The following is a 22,228-nucleotide window of genomic DNA, read 5'->3' as shown; positions in this document are numbered from 1 at the left end:
CAGGGACCTGGACCCGGGCAGGGTGAGGGTGGGGGGCAAATGCGATCCATGGGTCCTTTGTGACGGAGAACATTTTAGCTCTTTTATTTAGTTTTCTTAATCATGTTATAATGTTTCTATAACAAAATGAAAAAAAAATTTACTTTAAAAGTTGTAAGATATAAATGTGGAAGCATACACAAGAAATTGGTAACAGTGGCAGCCTCCAGGGAGGAATGAGAGGGGAGCTTTTTAACTGTACACTTATCTGAATCTTTAACATTTTGAACCATGTAGATAAGTTACTCATTCAGTAATGAGTAAAATTAAATAAAAAGAATTATGAGCGAAACTAGAAGAAAATCAACAACAGATTTCGGGAAATTTGGTTCTTTTTCATAAACCAGTTGCTGTTGAGTCGACTCTGACTCATGGTGACCCCATGTGTGTCAGAATAAAACTGTGCTCCATAGGCTTTTCAATGACTGATTTTTCAGAAGTCGATGGCCAGGCCTTTCTTCTGAGGCACCTCTGGGTGGACTCAACCCTCCAACCTTTCAGTTAGCAAGCCGAGCACTGTAACCGCTTGCACCACCCAGGGACTCTTGGTTCTTTTACTAGGGTTTAATATATGGGTATTCTGAGGCTGTCTAAAGAGACTGCCTTGGTCTTTTTCTAAACTGAGCCTTGAATCCTCAAGCTGTCTTCATATGAGTCAGATGCAGTTCAAATTCCCCCAGAGCTAGAATACAGGGCTAAGGGGGGGTGGGGAGAGGGGGAATGACCCAGAAGGAACTGGGCATGGTGAGGAAGAAAGCTGATACTGCAGGGCAACCAAACAAGGGGCTATACTCAGGGACAAACGGGAGGACCGGGGTCTCAGAACATTCAGGAAGAAGGCAGGTCAGGGGACACAGCTGGTAACTGGTTTAAGAGGTAACGGGTGTAAGGGATGGCAGGTGGCGACCAGATGACAAGAATGTGTGCTCTGAACCCAAAAGCTCAAGATGTGGAAATAGGCCTCCATATTCGAGGAGAGTGAGACCAGTCATATCTTAAGCAGGGTGGTACTAGAGTTAGCGCAATGCAGGCCCCTCAGATGTGGCTAAAGGACAGCTTTGGTTCTTACTACGTTTGGGCCCCAGATAGGAAAAACGACAGCAACTTCTCCATTACAGATTCTGCGCTGGGGAAGGAAAAGAAGGTCTCTCACGAGGCGTTTGTGGGAGAACTCATTTCAAGAGCGATTCCTAAGTGAAGATCATTATTTAGCATATGTATAGAAGCATTTTCTATTTTGCAAAGTGCTTTTCAACCACGGTGTGAGTTATTACCCACCACTGAGCTAAAACTCATCAGATGTAGCCTTACATTTCAGATTGAAAATTTCCTAAGTATAAAAGTCACTACCCCACTACCCTAGCCTAATTTTACGTATTTATAAAACAAGATGATGGCTTCTTACCTCTCGTTTTTTGTCTTAAAGAAACGATTAGCAGATGTTTTAGAAATTCTCTTGTCACTATTGTGACTGATCTTTTGATGTCTCTTTTCTTTTTTAAAGTGAAAAGGAAAGATCAGAAGTCTTGGAAACCACAGATAAAAACTCTGCTTTGCCATCCACACCAAGAGCAGCTGGCTTTCCGTGTCCATGAGGTCACAGGCTGTCCCAGGGCAGCCATGTGACCACTAGGCATATCTGAGAATCTGAGTGGGTCTATCTGAGACACTGGTTTGAGAATTCTGAGTTAGCCTCTCATCCTTCTTGGTGACTGTCCACAGTCAGTAATTTGAAAGAGGCTTTCCACACACAAGGTAAGAGCAGAAGGGCAGGCGTCGGCTCAGAGGGAGAAGCCCCCGACTCGGGACATTCTGCTTCTGCATTTCTGACATGGAAATTTCCAACTCCAGGAATAGACGTTACACTGAAGAAATTATATTCTGCTATAACTCTGTCATTAGCTTTTGCACGAAGTCAAGAGTTAAGAATCCCAGAGTGTAATGTTTAAACGTGCTTCACGTGCCAAAATTTACAACAAAGAGCCTGGGTATTCGTTCAGGTTCTTTAAAAATAATCTCCAAATAAGGGGTGGAGCTGGTGGCCTCAGAAGGAAAAGGGGCTTCTCTCTGGGATCAGTGAAGAGCAGTATCTCTGGCCACTGTTTTACCTCGTGTCTCTGGGACCTACCCTGGTTCTGCATCTCCTGGCAAAGACTCTGACCTGCTTCACACCAGAGCTGGGCCTTTTACACTGCTATCAAGGGAAGTAAATGTCCGCTTCATACCCGAGGTCTGTTGTAAGCAATGGACTCTGGGAGCCTGGGGGTTGACTTATGAAGTTGGGGAAAATCCTAAATTTATATGGAAACCAATACAATATAGGAGTCAACAACTAGATCCCACAAGCCTGTCTGCGCTGACTACATGGTGATTCTCAAAGCTGATTTTGACTATTAAGGCAGAACCACAGCTGACCTGTACAAAGCGCTTCCTATGGGCCTGGCCTGGCTCTGAGCACTTCCCATGCTCCTTGATCTTCACAACAACCTCCCCATTTTACAGAGGAGAACACTGAGCCACAGAGAGGGGCAGTGATTACCTGTAGTCACACAGCTACTAAGTGGCAGAGCAGGATTCAATGCAGGCACGTGGCTCCAGTGTCCACACTCTTAATTACTATGTGGCTACTATGTGTCCAGCACTTTTCCAGGCATTTGACAAGGGTGATCAATTGGTGGCCCTCACAGTCACCCTGGGCAGCAGAGACTGGCTATGGCATGAGGGGTGCAGTGGACGAGGCTAATCTGAACTCGCCGAGCTTCCCCAGTTGGGTGGCGGCAGGCCCAGGACTTGAACCCAGGCAGCTCTCTCCAGAGTCTGCCAGCCCCACACACAGCCTCACTCTTTGGCATTTATTCTACAGGCAGAGCCTCCACCACAGATAAACCTAGGGATGAATGCCAGGGCAGCGGGGGGGCCCAGCACACGGCCGCTGACAAGGGCAGACTTACCTTGTAGAGCTGGTGAAAGCCAAATGTGATTCCTGCCATGATGATGGCCAAGGCACCGTAATCCCTCCATCGGGAGCCTACAGGGCCTGTGGTGGGGAGAAAATGACAATCAGGAGAAGGGGCACACAGCGTTCCTGCCCCTATCCCCCCGGGAGAAGAGAGCAGGGATAAAGGAGAGAAATCATGGGACTCGGTGGTAGCACAACCTTCTCACTGCAAACAAATGATGGGCAACTGGGACACAGAGAATGCCTGTCAGCAACGTCCGCTCAGCCGCTCCCCTCTCCAGCTGGCAGAACAACTTGCCTCAACTGGAAGGTAAGGGATGTCCAGTCACGGATGCTGACAGTGTGCCTCGCTGGGTCGGTGTCCAGCAGTGTGCTCAGCCCCAGAGTAGGTGGCAGAGGGGATCTGTAGAGGGCATGGCCTCAAGGAACAAACACTCTAGTGATGATGACTTGAACCCACATACATGTCCGTGCGCACACCTACAGAGACCTACCACAGACAGGCCTGAACCAAGGGCCACATCAGGGGTGGAGAGGGGAAAGGGGAGTAGGACGGGAGAGGAAGAAGAAAAGGCTTTATCATTTGTTTATTGAGAAATACATGAAGCACCCTCTATGAGCCAGTGTTCTCGGTGTAGGGGGCATGCGGGTGAACTAGACCTCAGACCCCCTGTTCTGCTCTGCTCTCAGGCTAAGCTGGTGGAGAGAAGAAAAGTCAACAAAGGAATAAGCAAGGTAGTGATAGAGAATATCAAACAGGGTGATCCGGGAGTGGGGGTGGCAGGGGAGAGCAGTAGCGCAAGTCTTTGAGGAGTCGGCATTTGAGGCCTGGGGCAGAGCACCCACACAGGGGCAGGGGCAGAGCCAGGGCAAAGGCAGGCGTTAACTTGTGCTCCCAGGAGAGAAGGTGGTCAGTGTGGACAGGTGAGCCGCTGGGCCTTTCAGAGAGAGAGAGAGGAGAGCTACTTCCAGCCAAGAGGACTGCCAGAACCGAGTGCTCAGGAGAATAGAGAGCAGCACGTAAGCGGCGGGGGGCGGCGGGGGGGCGCGAAGACAGGTGGAACAGGGAGATGCAGGTGGAAAACCTCTTCGCTGATGGCCAAAGAACCTGAATACTGTTTCCTAATTGCTTCAGCAGGGAGTCACTGAAGGCGCTGAAGAAGGGAGTGGCATCTCAAGATCCGTATTGAAGGAGAATCACTTCAGGGCAGCACCAAGGGCAAGTTGGAAGTAGGAGGTTGCAGAGGCAAGAAAGCTGGGAGGAGGCTGTCGCGAGGGTCCACGAGAGATAGAGAGGGGCTGGGACTAGGTTGGAGAAGAATGACTGGAGTAGAGACAGGTCTCAGAAAAACAATCTGCCATTGTTGTCGAAGAACTGGAAACGGGCAGCCAGTCTCCATGTGGGAGCAGGCTCCTGATCCAGCTCTCTGCAGAACAGCACATACAAAAGCTCCCATCAACTCTGCACAGAACTCACCAGAGGAGAGAAGACCTTTCTACTTGGTCATCTTCCCCTTTACAGTTTACAAAGGGCCTTCCTGTCCACAGCCTTATCTGGTCCTCCCAGTGACTCTCTGAGTAAATAGGAAGCATTAGCTCTGCTGTGAACGTCCATTTGGAGCTGCCTCGTCTGGGCCATCAGCATGGCACCCCACCTCCTCTCAAGAGACCTGCCATCGGAGGGCACAGACCACATTTCCAGAACCCTTGGAGGGGGGGACACAGATATGTCCACTAACTTATAGATGCCACAATCAGGAATCAGACCACAATGCCCATGGGGAAAGGGTCCAGAAGGCTTCCGAAGCATGTGGTTATAAGAAGGAAGCTAGGAGTAGAGCTGAGGAGCTAATTTCCTTGGAAATACCTGTCTGTTCCTTCCCCTCTCACCAGTGCCTGCAAGGTCTATAGGTACCAGTTATGTCCCGGTGTTTCACAGCTGAAGAGGAGGCAGGAGAGGGACCTTTCTTAAAGCTCAGTGGCAGGCTGTGGGCAGACAGAGAGGACAGCCCAATCAGGGGGGGCCAAGTAACAGAGATGTACCAGTGGGCAAGGGAGGCGCTCCCTCCCCCTGTGCTGCTGAATACGTTTCTCAGGAGGCTGAAGTGAAGTTGATGGGGGAGCCTGGAAGAGCCTCGCCTTGGCCACCATGTGTCGTGTCCACCCCCACCCCCCCGCCCCCTGCCTATGAATTCCACACAAGGTTTCCCAACCTGGGCCAGCCCTGGAGTCTGGTTCACAAAACTGTAATCAACACATGGGCTCTCCCTCAGCCCTCCCTTTTCTGTTTGACACTTTCTGTGGTAACACACTCATATGGTTCAAACATCAAATAATCTAAGTTAGCATATCGTGAAGTCTCTTTCCACTACCTGTAACCACTGTTAAGTCTCTTGTTTATCCTTCCAGAGAGTTTTACACATATATAAGGCAATACAGATATGCGTTACTTCCCTTCTCTTTTCCCCCTCATTTCTCATTCTTTTTTTCTACAGCTGTATAATATTCTATTCAACCAACTCCCCATGGATGGACACTGCAATCATTTCTGGTCTTTTACAATTTCACACGATGCTGCCATGAATGACTGTGTATATATGTCACCTCACACGTATGTACAAGTACACCTACAAACATGAATTCCTAGGATGCTGAGTCAGAAGGTACAGTGAAACCTGTGAAAGCCGGAACTTACCAGGACTGCCTTGTGTTTCCAGGTCCTGCAAGTTTTCTGCCTTTGTGAGGGTGAGGTCTTACCGCTTTTCTATCGCTCTCTATTAGTGGAAAACATGTGAGTATTCTGATAGGTTTCTGCCTTACAGAGGTTCTGGTTTTTGCAGGTTCTACTGTATATGTGTTTGCAATTTTGATAAACACTGCCAAATTGCCCTCCACGGGGTGAACCAATTCACACTCCCACTAGCAATGTGCTCGAGGGCCTGTTTCCCCCACAGTCACCCCAATACAATGTGTTCTTCAAACAGAAAAATAGTATTTCACTCTAGTTCTGATGTGTATTTATATTGAGGATTGGGCATCTTTTCGTCTGTATTTCCTTTTCAGTGAACTAGTTTTCCCCATTTTTTCTACTGGATTTCTTTTCCCTTAGCAATTTAGGGAAACTTTTTTATATTTAAGGAGATTGGCCCTTTCTCAATGATAGGGTTGCAAATATCTTTCCTAGTTTTTCTTTTGACTCTGCTTATGGTGTTTAGTGGCATGCAGGCGTTTTTCATGTTAAAATACATTTATCAGTCCATTCTTTTATGGGTTCTGGATTTTATGTCAAGGTCAGAAAGGGCTTCCCCACTCCCGTCCATGATTGTGCCGTAACACTCAGCGTTTCAGTCTAAGAAATTATCTGTGGAAGAAAACGCTGCTGTGTTAACCTACAGTGAACATGTCCGTGTGATGTGAATCTCAGTGGATAAGCACTCTCTTCTCATTACACAGAAAACTCTGCAACCACTGAGGTAGATGGATGGGTCTTTCACCTTGACCCTGAGGAGCCGGGGGAGTCCAAGTCCCCATGAGACCTCTCTTCTGTCTCCCCACTCTCTTCCACCAGCTCTGCTATGAGTGCTTGATGCAAAATCCAGCATCTAGTGCGAGCTCATTTTTAGGAGGAAAAAGTGAAGAGACAGCAGCTTAACCACATTTCAAGAGAGTCACTATTCAGGAGGGCTTTAATCCACATCCAGAACACTCATCTGTGCAGCCAAAATCCTGAGAAAGCCATCTGCCAAATGGGGCATGCGTCCAGAATATTATACTCACCACTGATTTCTCAAATACCCACTAAATATCTATTAAGAAAACTGTTGTAACTGGGCTCAAAACCTGACTAGAACCCAATGTTTGTGGGATTCTTCTGCTTTCCTGCAAATGGACTGTAGTTTGGGAAGCATGGCCTTCTTATCTCGCGGGTGGATTGAACTGCCAAGGGTAGAACAGATGCTGGCAGTCCCGGGGCCCAGGGGCCAGGACCCCTCCTGCAGCAGAGCTTTCACTCCTCAGGCACCGAGAAACACCTGTGGTTCGCTGGCAGCTCACCCTTCACCCCTCATGCTCCTCGGCTCCTGCCAGCTCACCCTTCACCCCCTCACAGCGCCTCCGCTCCTGCCATGCTCACATTAAGAACATTTTATTGCCCCCTGGTTTTCATTATTAATGAAAAGGGACCAGAATGATCTTTCCTAAAGTTCAGAGAGTCTATAAAGACTAGAAGCTGAAATGCCATTTTACTCGTTTTGGAGATGTGTGATACAATTCTGTCTTGTGGCAAAATGAAAAAGGAGAAAAACTGAGATGGAGATAACTTTGATCCACAGCATGGCTTTGAAAGGGCAAAAGACTAGGGTTCCTGGGGACCACTCAGAACTCGCTCAGACCTCCCAGCCACGCCACCTGGACCCCCCTCACCCACCCCACCCCACTTTTTCCAAGCCCACAGCAGACCCCACGAGAGAAGAGAGAGCAGGGCACCTGGGGGCTACAGCTTCCCTCATCACCATGTTCCAAATGTCCAGAACTACAGAAACTAGGGCTGAAAGTCGGGCCAGTCACTCTTGCACTCTAGCCTGGAAGTAAAGAAAATGAACAAGCTTTTCAAAAACATCAGAACAATTTCAACTTGAACTCAAGCCTGGAAGCAGAGCCTGCTAGCATACAAGGCAGACAAGGGAGCAAACAGCCAAAAAACCTGGGGTCAGGGACCCTGGCTCCCCACCACCAACCAGATGGCTCCAAAGACATTTTTCTCTGCCCATCAAGCACAAAAGTGTTCCTGGGTGGTGCAAACGGTTAACATGCTTGGCTGCTAATCCTAAGGTTGAAGGTTGGAGTCTACCCAGGGGTACCTGAGAAGAAAGGCCTGGCGATCTACTTTTGAAAAATCAGCCATTGAAAGCCCTATGGAGCACAGTTCTACTCCCACACATATGGTGTCACCATGAGTCAGAGTTGACTCGACAGCAACTGGTTATAAGTCCTGAGTAGAGATGGAACAGTTCAGTGTCCTTCAGGTACACCATATTACTACTGCCTTAGCCTTCAAAGCAATCACTTCTTCATCTCTGAAGCTACAACTTGATGGCAACTGATTTTATCAAGCACAGATCATCTGACTGAAGGTGGCAGGGCTTTGCTAGACTAAAAGCACCCAGGAACAATGATGTCTTTCTTTTACTGCTAGCTCAGATTCACGTTGTCCACAGCACTTCCCCAACAGGCACAACCGGCTAACCAGCTGAATGACCCAGCACTTCACCGCCATCTTGGTGATGGATGAGGAGAAGGTCTACTGTGGAAGCAATTCTCATCCTACATACCCTAGTATTTCTGGGACTGCCATTACGCTTTATGGCCCAACAAGGTCAGAGGGCAAATTCTTCTTACTATGGGAGAAGTGCGTGGGGTTCTTTGGAACTCAACGCCTTCCTTAACCTTCCAAGGATTCCATCAATGAGCTTGAGTTCTGACAGTCTCCACAAAGGTCCGCCTTCCCAAAGGCCCAGACTTCAGGTGAATCCATGGTATACAGCCACCATGACCAGAGCGAGAGAAGCCTCATGGCTTCTTAACTATTCACTAAGCACCAACCACATCAACATTACTCAATTTCTTTAGCTCTATTTCCATCAGCCAAGAAATTTTCACCCACCAGGCGACAACAAACATCAAGTAAGAACACAGGCCCAGGACTGGGAATCATACATACAATGTGGCAAGGTTGCACTTGAAGCCACCAAGTCATCTATACCATGGAAATCCTACAGTCCAGTAAAGGTGCTCTTCAATAACCCAGGGCAGGAAGTTGTCACGACATCATCCTGCTGAGACAATATGCAGTTTGGTGATGAGCTGGTTGACAGCAGTAGGGAAACTATCATGTCCTTGAGGAGGCTGGCAGCCTGGGCACAGGGCCAAGGCAGTGGTAGAAACTGGGCAAGCCTCGTTGTGGTCCCCTCCAGCACTCCTCCAGGTGGGAGCCAAGCTCCACCACAGCGGTGCATCTAGCTTCTCAATTCATCCCATCAGCTTCCCTAACAAGCCACCATGAAAATTAAGTGATATGACAGGCTCATCCACAGTGAGGTGCTGGAATGATGCCAGTCTGCCAAGTCAGTGCTTGCTATAGCACACAGTTGCCAGGCTAAATGCACCAATAGGATGGCAACCAGCTGAAGAGGGCTGACCACAGAGGTCAGCAAGACAACTCAACCCAGAGGGCAGCAATCAGAACAGCTCCACTCTGAACAGAGGCACCTGGGTAGTCTGTCAGGCAAAAAGGCACCACAGTGGCCCACCAGCAGTCACAGCTGAAAAGCCAAGACCTGCCTTCACATGTATGTCCTGTGAAGGGCAATCTTAACTGCTTCTCATGGGCTGCAATGCTATCATCAGTGGCATCTACAGGCAGAAAGGACAGTTAGAGGTACAGCTATCCTCACTCTATAGATTTAAAAATATGAGCTCCAATTAAGCTGTTAAGAATGCAGAAGAGTCCAGAAATAGAACCATGCTTATGTGGTCCACTAATTTTTGACAAAGGGGCCAAAGTAATTCTATGGGGAAAGGATAATCTTTTCAAAAAATAGTGCTGGAACAACTGGCTAACCACATAGGAAAAAAAAAAATGAACCTTGACCCTCACTTCACTTCACACCATACACAAAAACTAACTCAAAATGGATCACATACCTAAACAAAAAAGCAAAAACTGTAAAGCTTCTAGAAAGAAAACACTGGAGAAAATCTTTGCAACGTTGGGTTAGGCAAAGAGGTCTTAAGAAACAAAATGGCACGAGAAAACATAAAAGGAAAAAATGATAAAATGGATGTCATCAAAATTTAAAACGTCTGCTTTTCAAAAGACCTGTCAAAACTTGTGGGACAACTTGGTCAACTGGCATAACACAGTCCATAAAGTTCATGTTCTACATCCTAGCTTGGTGAGTAGCGTCTGAGGTCTTAAAATCTTGCAAGTGACCATCTAAGATACAACTACTGGACTCTAGTTGACTGGAACAAAAGAGAATAAAGGAAACCAAAGACTCAAAGAAGAAACTAATCTACAAGACTAACAGCCTACATGAACCATGGCTTCATCTATGCCCGGCTACCACTATTGACCGTTCTGACCAGGTGCACAATACATGGCCCAGATAGAATGGGAGAAAAACGTAGAACAAAACTCAAATTCCTAAAAAAGGCCAGACTAGAGGAACCCCCAAGACTATTGCCCTGAGATACCCTTTAAACTTTGTACTGAAACCACACCCAGAGGTCACCCCTCAGCTAAACAACAGATTGGGTCATAAAATAAACAATATCACCTTTGAGTACTGTACTCCTTTAAAAAATCATCTATATGAGACCAAATGGTCAACATTTACCCTAAAGCAAAGATGAGAAGGTAAGGTGGGGTGGGGGGAGGCAGGGAAGTAGATTAATGGAAGCGGAGCAAGCAGAACGTAAATAATAAGAATGTTGACAAACTGTGAAAAATGTAACCAATGTCACTGAAAAACACGTATAGAAATTGTTAAATGGGAACCTAATTTGCTGTGTAAACTTTCACCAAAAACACAACAAAATATTACTAAAAAATAAATAAATAAAATGTAGGTTTCCCGGCTCCAGCACAGACTTGCTGAGTCAGAATCTCTCATTGTGGGGCCCAGGAAGCTTATTCATTTTTTATTATTTTATTTTTATTGAGGTAAAATTCACATGAAATAAAATTTACCATTTTAACTACAAAAAAAAAAAAAAAAAAGACACTGTCAAAACAAAAAGCAAGCCATAGGCTGGGAGAAAATATTTACAAAACATGGATCTGGGCTTGTAACCAGACACATAAAGAGTTCTTAAACTCAATTTAAAAAAAAAAAAAGCTGATTGTTTTAAATGGGCAAAAGATTGGAAAAGACATTTCACAAAAGATAAATGAATGGCCAGTAAGCACATGAAAATATGCTTTACATCATTAATCATCAGTAAAATCCAAATTAAAAGCACAATGAGATTCTACTATGTACACATTAGAGTGTCTAAACTCAAAATTTGAGAATACCAAGTGTTGGCAAGGATGTGGAGCAACTGGAACTTTCATACATTGCTGATGGAAATGCAAAATAGTATAACCATTTTGGAAAACAGTTCAACAGTTTCTTATAAAGTTAAACATATACCTACCATATGACCTAGCCATTCCACTCCTAGATATTTACTCAAGAGAAATGAAAGCATATACCCACACAAAGATTTGTACACAAATGTTCATAGCAGCATTATTCATAATAGCACAAAACTGGAAACAACCCAAATGACCATCAACAGGTGACTGGATAAACAAATTGAGGCAGAGCCGTGCAATGGAGTAACAGAGTCAACAAACTGGCCAGTTGGCCAAGTCCCACCTGTTTTAGTACAGTCATGAGCTAAGAATGGTTTTTACATTTTAAAGGACTGTAGGGAGAAAAAAAGGAGGAGGAGGAAGAGGAGGAAATGGAAGAGGAGAATATGTGACAGAGACCCTATATGGCTCACAAAGTCTAAAAATATTTACTACCTGAACATTTACAGAAAGTTTGCCAACCCCTGGAAGATTGCTCAGCAATAAAAAATACATTTTTTTCATATAAATTTTTAAAGTTTTCTTTTATTACTGTAAAATACATATATAACACAATATTTGCCAATTCAACATTTTTTACATGTACAATTCAGTGACACCAATTACATTAACAATGTTGTGCAACCATCACCAGTACCCACTGCCAAGTTTTCTGTCACCATAAATGGATACTCAATGCTTCTTAAACAATGACTCCCTCTTTCCCCCTTCCTCCTGCCCCTAGTAACCACTAATAAACTTTGGTTTCTATACATTTGCTACAATATTTGTCCTTTTGTGATTGACTTACTTCACTCAGCATAATATTTTCAGGGCTCATCCACGTTGTAGCATGTATAAGGACTTCGTTTCTCTTTATGGCTGAGTAATAGGAATGAATTCTTGATGTATACAACAATATGGATGAATCTCAAAATCATTATGCTAAGCGAAAGAAACCAGATAAAAAAGACTACCTGCTGTATGATTCTATTTAAATGAATTTTAAAAAAGGCAGAACTGTAGTGAAAGAAAGTAGATTGGCGGTTGCCAGGAGCCAGAGGTCAAGGGAGAGGATGACGTAAGAAGCACAAAGCTTTTTTGGGGTGATGGAAATTTTTTTTATATTGTGATTGTAGTGTTGGTAACATGAATGTATATATTTGTTAAGACTCATCAAATTGGACACTTAAAATTGGTTAATCTTCTTGTATATAAATTATACTTAAAAAAAAAAAAGTATTAAGAAGAATCCAGAAACATAAAACTATCATATGACCCAGCAATTCCTCTAAGATATCTACCCAAGAGGAATGAAAACATACGTCCATACAAGGACTTAGACAAAAATGTTCTTAGCAGTATTATTCACAATAGCCAAAACTGAAAATAAATGTCCATCAATGGGTGAATGGGCAGATAAAATGTGGTATATCCATACAATGGAATTCTATAAACAATAGAAAGGAATGAAGTACTGATACATTCTATGTCATAGAGGAACCTCAAAAATATTACGCTAAGTGAAAGAAGCCAGACACAAGAGATCACATATTTTAAGATTGCATTTAGATAAAATGTCCAGAAAAGGCAAATTTATAGTGACAGAAAGTAGATTAGTGGTTGCCTGGGGCTGGAAGTGAAAACAGGGATTAAAAGTAAATGGGCATGAGCGATCTTATTCGGGAAACGAAAATGCTCTAAAGCTGATTTATAGTGATGGTTGCATCACTCTGTAAAGTTACTAAAAATCACTGAATCGTACATTTGAAATGGATGGATTTTACGACATGTAAAATATATTTCAATAAAGCTATTTAAAAATAATAATACATTTTTAAAGAGTCTCGAAATAGATCCATGCAAATATGGTCAACTGATTTTTGGTAAGGGGGACAAGTAACTCAATGGAGACAGGATAATCTCTTCAGCATATGGAACTGGAACAACTGGATATGCATACATAGAAAAATTAACCTTGACTTTCACCTCACACCATACACAAAAATTAACTGAGAATGGAACACAGATCTAAACATAAAAGCTAATACTATACAACTTTTACAGCAAAACTTCTAGGAGAAAATCTTTGTGACCTTTGTGTCTTAAATAGGACACAAAACTATAAATCATAAAACAAAAAAAAATTAATAGATATCATTAAAATTAAAACCTTTTGCTTACTTGAAAGATTAGACAGGAATCTTAGGGGAGGAGTGAGTTTATGTTTATAGGAAAGGAACAACGCAGAAAAGGAGGGTGAGAGAATATCCTCAAAAATATAATCAATGTCACTGAATTGTACACGTAGAAACGGTTGAATTGGCGTATGTTTTGCTGTGGATATCTCAACAACAACAAAATAAAATAGAAAAATAAATAAAACCTTTTGCTTTACAAAAGGTATTGTAAAGGAAACGAAAATGCAAGCTACAGACTGGGAGAAATACATATATCTGGTAAAGGACTTGAGAATCCAGAATATACAAAGAACTCTTACAACTCAATAATAAGAAAACAATTAAAAATGGGAAAAAGATTTGAACAGGCACTTCACAAAAGATGATATTCAAATAGACAGTAACCATATAAAAGATGCTTAACATTATTAGTCATCACAGAAATGTAAACTGAAACCATAATAACACACCACTACACACATTAAAATTGCTAAAATTATGAAGACTGAGAATACTGAGTGTTAGTGAGGATGTGGAGCAACTAGAACTCAACATTGCTGGTAGGAACATCAAATTGGACAACCACTTTGGAAGAACAGGCAGTTTCCCATAAGGTTAAATATGCACGTAACTTGTAACCCGGCAATTCCACTCCTAGGTATTTACCCAAGAGAAATAAAAAACATATGTCTAAACAAAGACTTGCACACAATTGTTCACAGGAGCTTTATTCAGAATAGCCCAAAACTGGAAACAACCCAAAGTCCATCAACTGGTGTCTGGATAAACAAACTATGGTACATCCGTATAATGGAATACCACTCAACAATACAAAGGAAGGAACTTCTGATACACACAACGACTTGGATGAGTCTCAAAAACATTATGCTGAGCAAAAGAAACCAGACAAAAAAGAGTAAATACTGTATAAATTCCATTTATATGAAACACTAGGAAAAATGGATCTAATTGGTAGCAATAGAAAACAGATCAGTGGTTGCCTTGGAGCAGAGGTGGGAGATGAAATTGCCTGGGAATAGGGCACAAGGGAATCTTTCGGGGTTCTGGAAGTGTTCTATAATGTGGTGGTGGTTACAGGAGCATATACACTTGTCAAAACTCAAATTCTACAATCAAAATGGATGCATTTTATATCAACTACACCTCAATAAAGTTGATTTAAAAAAATAAAAATAATCTACTCAGAATTACAAAAAAAAAAAAGCTAAAGGAAGTCAGCAGTGATTGAGAACAAAACCCAACAGTGTGGGTTTTAAGTTCCCCCTCTCTCTCCTAAGTTAGCAGCTGAGACTAAGAGAAGACACAGGACCTGACAATTCTAATTCAATTCTTTAATGTACCCTGTAATATCTGATACATATTACAAAGAATATAATATTTATATATGATATGAATCACAAAAACACCATTAATAACCCTTTGTTGTTGTTGTTGTTGTGTGCCATTGTCGTGTTGATTCCGACTCATAGCGACCCTATAGGACAGGGTAGAACTGTTCCACAGGGTTTCCAAGGAGCGGCTGGTAGATTCAAACTGCCAACCTTTTGGTTAGCAGCTTGAGCTCTTAACCACTTCTTTAATGTACCCTATAATATTTGATACATATTACAAATAATATAATATTTATATATGATATGAATCACAATAACTCTAAGACCACCTAATCTACAGCTCAAACACCTCTGAAGTGATCTGTGTGTTCTTCCCCATCCCCTACTCACCCACCCACTCCCCAGAGGTAATCATTTTCCTGAACTTAGTGTTCATTTATTCTAACTCAACTTTTCTGAGATCTAGAAAGATGAGAGCATGCCCTGCCCCACCCTGCTGCTCCTCCCCTGCACCCCACATTCCGCCCCCCGCCCCCCCAAGAAAAGGATTACATTTCTCAGTCTCTATTGCAGACTGGTATGGCCGTGCAACTGAGTTCCAGCCAATGGCATGAAAATGGAAGTGGTGTGGGCAATTCCATGAGGTGTCCTTAGAAGGAGGGGGCTTGTTCTTTTCCTTCCTTCTCCCTCTTCTTGCTGTTGGGGTGGCAGATGGGATGGCTGGAGCTGGAGCAGTCCTACTGACTCACAAGAGAGATGGAGCCGGGTCCCTGATGACCTCTAGCCACCATGGCAGCATGGACTCTTTACACAGCAGAGAAGTATGCTTCTAATTGTGTTTAAGCCCCTCTTGTTTTGGGTTTTCTGTTCTTTGTAGCAGAATCTTATAAAATATAGGCTGCATTGTCAGCACAGCCACAATCAAAACTACCCTCAAGACTCTTTTAATGGTCTAAGAAACCTAAGGAAAGGATTTCTTTATTCAATTCTTTCCTATAATACTTGTCCTCTTCAATGCCCACAAATAACATTTATTCAACACCCCCATGATACTGTATCAGGCATAACCCACAGCAAACAAAATGGACATGGTTCCTGCCCTCCAAAAGCTGCCAAGCTAAACCAATAAAATAGGAGAAAGAAGAGGAAAAAACACACAATTTCCTCAAAATTAGAGAAATATTTTCCTCATATGCAAACCAACAACGTTTATGTAGTGAAATTGGAGTGCTAAACTATGGGAGAGGGAGAGAGAGAGAGAGAGGAGAGAGAATAGAAGAGAGAGAGAGATGGAAGAAAGACTTCCCTTTCATGTTCTGATGGGAATACAAAGGCTGCCCATATGTGCTTTTTATTTACACATAGTCACTTCCACACTGACCATTCCTGGCCGCAGGCCCTTGCCGTACAGCACTGTCTCCACAGCGACGCCCTCCTTTCGGCCTTAGGTCTGGCCATGGCTTGCTGACCCTAAAGCCCAGTTCAAGTCCTCCATAAGGCCTTACCTAAAGACTAGCACTCTGGAGGTTTCCTTTGTTCCTAGATTCTTAATGCTTTCAATATTCTTACCATAAAAGATGGCATGTGTTAGTCTTCTCTACTTCACAGGCACTGGGCTTCCCTCTACGATTCAAAGGTGGCCACCTGGAAGGCAAGGCCTGCCCTCTACTTCTTCGGCAGTCTTCCCAGAACTGCCTGCGGGCCCGGCACACGGAAGGCCTCATGACTGAAGACTGTGGGAAGTTCCTCCAAGGCAATGGTATTCCACACCATCCTTTAAATCTTCAAGCGCATTTCTAACACCATTTAGCCATTCAACAAGCATTTCTACAACACCTGCTAAGTCAGCCTCAGGCCATATATTTAAAAAAAAGAAAAAAAGCCCCTGAGTCAGGCCATATATTTAAAAAAAAAGAAAAAAAAGCCTCTGAACTCAAGGAATTCACAGTTCTATAGGGAAGACACTGTGGTAAACATTTCGCATAGTGCGGGGGGTGCTCTCGGGGGACTGAGAGCAAGAGGGACCTCATCCTAGTCAGAATGGAGGCACCTGAAAGACCCCAACCTTGAAGAACAGCAATGAAGTGGCTAGCAAAGAGCAGCAGGAGGGCACTACTGGCAGGGCACCTGGACAAGTGCCTCAGTTCAGCATGTTCCGGGATGTCTCCCTAATTCCCTGATCATTTGCTCAGATGATACAAATACTTTTAATATTAGTCTAAGAATAATACAAAGTCCCTGGGTGGCACAAACAGTTAAGCACTTGACTACTAACTGAAAGGCTGGCGGTTTGAACCCACCCAGAGGCACCTCTGAAGACAGGCCTGGCAATCTGCTTCTTAAAAGTCACAGTCCTGAAAACCCTATGGAGCAGTTCTACTCTGCACACATGGGGTCTCCGTGAGTCAGAATCAATTAACGTCAACTAACAACAAGAATAATACGGTCAAATAGGCGATACAGTCTCAAAAATAATTATATGGTGTATTTCAAAGTAAAAATTCAACATGCTTTTGATTGTCCCCTGGCTGGGTGATGAGCTGGCTGCTACTCCCTCTCCAACTTTCTCTTCTGACACTCGCACACCATGGGCCAGCCACTCTGAATGCCTGACGTTTCTTAAAATCATCACACAGTTTCATTTCTGTGTGCTTTTGTCCTAGCCTGAAGTGCTCTTATCTACCTGTCTGATCACTGAGCCAATCACCCTTCCAGATCCATTAAACGTCTCTCACCCTCTGAAGCTACCCTTTGCCTCTCTGGTGCCACCATCCTCACCTGTACGCCCCTTGGGTGCTCTGCTGTGTTTGTTCAACGGCCTTTCCTACTAGCCTGGACCAACTTTAAGAGAGCAACTGGGCCTTACTCATGTTTTTGTTCCCAAAGTCTAGCACAGTGCCTGGCACATAGTAAGCATTCAATAAATACTTACTTAGTGAATTAAGAAATCAGGGGTAAATATATGTTACTAAACAGGGCAATAAAAGAAGCAAAATGAGAAAGAAATCTTTCTTCTCTCTCTTTCTCAGGATTTCTAATCAAATGGTTCAAAGCCTTACACCAACATCAAACATTTACATCCTATTTTAAGACTAGGCAACTGAAGCACAAGCAATACGTCAGTCTTTGAGAGGGCCTAAATTGCTTACCGAAGACAGTAATATTCAATTGAAAATACTCAAGCCTAAGAAAAAATTATCCCACAAAATTTACACCGGCCCTGCCTGTATCTCAAAGCTACCTTGTTCCTTGTCTCTCTGGGAACAAAGAAGAAAAATCAGTCTGGAGCAAACTGATCGATCAACCACCTATCAGGGTTCAGGACTGTACAGGTACTGCCATACATACTGATCCTGTCTCCCGACTGAACAAAAAGAAATCAAAACGAGAAACCAAGAATGTCACATCTCCTCTCAGATCACAACATGACTTTTCCTGAGGTCTCTCCAACTTTCTTTGAAGTGCAGAGAACACTGGTTTATTCCAACACCAGGGGACATCAAGCTCCCCCTTGGTGTCAACCGCCTACCACTTTCACAAAAGCGTTCCCTGACTTCTCAAGTCCACATTAATTTTTCTCTTTTCTGTATTCTTGTGGAATTTCTTGTCTGTATAATTAATTTTGGCATGAAATCATGATGTCTTATATTATTATCCTTTCTTAAGAATTTACCTTATCTCTCCCAAAGAGCCTATAAGATTCCTAAGGTCCAGGATCATGTTTTGAATCTCTCACATGATATTGTAATGAGCATATAGTGGGGTGCTTAATAAATACTGAAGAGTTGAACTGACACCATTCTGGTAGGCCTCCATGTTCTTTGGCCACCACTTGCATTTACTAACATCTCAAGGACAACCACATTCACCAACGAGCCGAGATATTGAAAGAGGCTCAGAGGAGGACAGCGGGCCCAAGCAAATGGGCCAGCAAGTCCAGAGATGAAGATCCATGAGTACTGGGTTCCTGGGGTGCTCTCAGGAAAAGTGCCTGGATTAAATTGTGGTCCCACCCCCAACAAAAAAATATATGTTGGAATTCTAACCCCTATGCCTATGGATGTGATCTAAAGTGATGTAATCACCTTCCATAATGCAATGTAATCAATCAGTTGAGGTCATACCAGGGTAGCTGTTGTTGTTAGTTGCTGTTGAGTCAATTCTGACTCATGGGGACCCCATATATTACACAGTAGAACCGGTCTATAAGGTTTTCTTGGCTGTAATTTTTTTTTAAAATTATATCATTATGTAACTGTCAAACTACATCATTATATAACTGCCAAACCACTGAGAATCATGGCCCAGCCAAGTTGACACACAACCTTAACCATCACACCATTTAACCAAATTTTGGGAAAGAATAAATGTTTGGATTGAAACCTTTGTTTTGAGTTAATGCAGTCCTAGAACGGTAATATGGGGTGCACTTTTCTGCCTTAGAGAAGTTTGTGCCTATACACTTATGCCTCTTATTTTCTCTTTTTAATTTTATTGTGTTTTAGGTGAAAGTTTATAGCACAAACTAGTTTCTCAGCCAAAAATTTTATATACAAATTGTTTTGTGACATTAGTTACAATCCCTGCAATGTGTCGGCACTATCCTCCTTTCCCTTTCCACCCTGGTTCTCAGTGTCCATTCATTTAGTTTTCTTGTCCCTTCCTGCCTTCTCGTCTTTGCTTTTTGGCAGGTGCTGTCCATTTAGTCTCATATACTTGACTGAACTAAGAAGCACATTCCTCACGTGTGTTATTGTTTGTTTTATAGACCTGTCTAATCTTTGGCTGAAAGGTGGACTTCAGGAGTGGCTTCAGTTCTGAGTTAGGAGGGTATACGGGGGCCACAGTCTCGGAAGTTCCTCCAGTCTTTGTTAGACCAGTAAGTCTCGTCTTTTTTTGTGAATTTGAATTTTGTTCTACATTTTTCTCCCACTCTGACCCTCTATTGTGATCCCTGTCAGAGTGGTCGGTGGTGGTTGCCAGGCATCATCTAGCTCTTCTGGGCTCAGACTGGTGGAGGGTGTGGTTCATGCAGTCCATTAATCCTTCAGACTAATATTTTCCTTGTACTTTGGTTCTCCTCATTCTCCTTTGCTCCAAATGTGCTGGGACCAATAGATTTATCTTAGATGGCCACTTGCCAGCTTTTAGGACCCCAGACACTACTTACCAAAGTAGGACATAGAAAATTTCTTTATAAACTATGTTATGCCAACTGATCTAGATGTCCCTGAGACCATGGTCCCCAGCCCTCAGCCCTAGTAACTCAGTTCCTCAATGTGTGTGGATGTGTCCAGGAAGCTTCTATGACTTCGCCTTGTTCAAGTTGTGCTGACTTCCCCTATACTGTGTGTTGTCTTTCCCTTCACCAAAGTTAACCCTTGTCTACTATCTAATTAGTGATTTCCCCTCCTCACCCCTCTTCTCCCTCATAACCAACAAAGATTGCTTGTTTTCTGTGTGGAAGCCTTTTCTTGGGTTTTTATAATAGTGGTCTCATACAATATCTGTCCTTTTGCAATTGACTTATTTCACTCAGCATAATGTCCTCCAGATTTGTCTGTAATTTTAATAGAAGCAGATCACCACGCCTTTTCTTCTGTACCTGTGTAGGGTGGATCCTAAATCTAATCACTTCCGACTTCTATAAAGAGCAGCATAGACACAGAGACATTTGAGCACATACTGGGGAAGACAAATGCCATGTGAGGATCACCAAGAACCAAGGAACACCTGGGGTTACCGACAAGGAAGGAATCAACACAGCTGAGACCCTGATTTGGAGTTCAAGCCTCCAGAACTGTGAGAAAATCAATTTCTGTCCTTTAAAGCCCCCACACTTGTGGTGTTTGTGTTGCAGCAGCACTAGGGCACTAAGACAGTGCCCTTCCCTGAGCTGTGCAAGTTGGGGCTGAGCCCAGGGAATCCCATTTTCTGGGCTTGGAATGCCTTTAAAAAGCCACGAAATGGGAATGAAAGGGCTGCTGGGATCTCGATATAAAATTGGCAGGAACACACGAGCAGAGGCCATAAATCCCCCCGGGACACAGACAATGCCACAGTGATAAGCATGCAGATTGCACACCTAGTTCAGAAACTCCCCTGAGTTTGCTTGTAATTAAGGGGGTTAGAAAGGAAAAAAAAATATATAAACCCAATTAATCATTTAAATATTTAAAGTCAGATTTTTTTTCCTCACTCCAGGATTAGTATATTTCATAACGTCAGCAGCAGACAGCCCTGGTTTTTACTGGGGTTCATTTTAGAGCATGTTTAAACTAGTCAGATTGAGTGATGCTTCCAGCAACTAATCGCATGTCAAATAAAAGATATTTTATGTAATAAATTACCGCTACAAGTAATTCAAATGTCATTTATCAGTTTTATTATCAGTCAGGCAAAGTCTTGTTTCTCTATATTAATCAAAATCAAGCTTTTTTTTGGGGGGGGGAGCAGTTTTGACACCTCTTGGCAAAAGTACAGGAGTGAAGAGGTAGAGTCATCCCCAGAGCTGAAAGAAGCAATGTAATGCTACAAGAAGAATGAAGCTACACGGTGACAACTAAAAACTTCAGGTATTTAAAATTACCATTACCATTGTTTTTATACTAGTGTCAAAGCAGGAAGGAGTCGGCACTATCTCTAAGAAGATGTATTTTATTTTTAGGGCTGGAAGACTCTTAAAAATACTCCTACCTAAATGTGCAAATGCTTTTTCTTAGCAAGATGTGGACCTCAGAGTGGTTTAAATGACTGAACAACACCCCCTCACAGCCCCCCGCCCCCGCCACTTTTGCCACTTTCGAAAAGACTAAGAGTTTAGCCCTTTGTGCCCATTGAAAGGAGGCAAACACATGATATTTGAAGCCCAGCTCTGTAACCAACCAGAATAATTTGTCTAAGCAGGAAATTTCCAAGTAGCCGAGAGACTTGTGTGGTATTAAGCCATGGGAGGAAACAGCTGGAATAGAACAGATGTGCGTCTTAGAAAATTCTGCACCCCAGCTGCCACTGCCTGTCCTCAGCAAATCCCATTTAACGGCAGGGCCCAGGGACACAACTGAAGAAAAAGTGTGCAGACTTCGCCTTTGGTTAAAGAGAAATACATAAAGTATGTTTAGTGACCCAAAGCAAACACTGTTTCCTTCCGGAAAGGAAGCTTGCTAGCCAGGGAGGACAAGTAAGTGCCAAGCTAACAAGTAGCTGCTACTGACGACTCAGTAGCCCAACACAAAGATCAATGCTGAAACTCTGTTTCTCTGGCCTAAGAGGTCATGATAATGTCAATGGGTTTGTTAGCAAGGCAATGTCAGATGAGATAAAGTAGAGTGCATGCTACCTGGCCTCAGCCATTCAGTCTTATCCTGAAAGCAAAAGAAAGGAGATATCTAAATGAGATCTGTGACACACTAAGCCCATTCTGACACACTGCCTGGCGCCCTGGGCAGGTATGGAGAAGAGAAGGTCTTGCTTGCTCTTCTGTAATGTCAGCTGTGGCTGACACTGACGAAGAGATAGTAGGAAGGTAGCTTCAGATCATGTGTAGGGGAAATCAAAATGAACCTGTCATTTTAAAATA

The 22,228-nt window shown here is 43.3% G+C and overlaps 1 protein-coding gene across 2 annotated transcripts in view; it reads right to left on the bottom strand.

Moving 5' to 3' along the window:
* PEX14 (peroxisomal biogenesis factor 14) overlaps nt 1-22,228 on the bottom strand; it is a 148,524-nt gene that overhangs the window by 7,965 nt on the left and 118,331 nt on the right. For both annotated transcript variants that reach the window (XM_023739413.1, XM_004385158.2), the window contains one exon: nt 2,991-3,076. In XM_023739413.1, the coding sequence (XP_023595181.1) occupies nt 2,991-3,076 (86 nt within the window). The remainder of the gene's footprint in view (nt 1-2,990; nt 3,077-22,228) is intronic.

This window comes from Trichechus manatus, unplaced genomic scaffold (assembly GCF_000243295.1).
Source record: "Trichechus manatus latirostris isolate Lorelei unplaced genomic scaffold, TriManLat1.0 scaffold00133, whole genome shotgun sequence".
Taxonomy (NCBI): domain Eukaryota; kingdom Metazoa; phylum Chordata; class Mammalia; order Sirenia; family Trichechidae; genus Trichechus; species Trichechus manatus.
The sequence above is the reverse complement of the archived record's forward strand: the minus strand, read 5'-3'. Positions and strand labels throughout refer to the sequence as shown.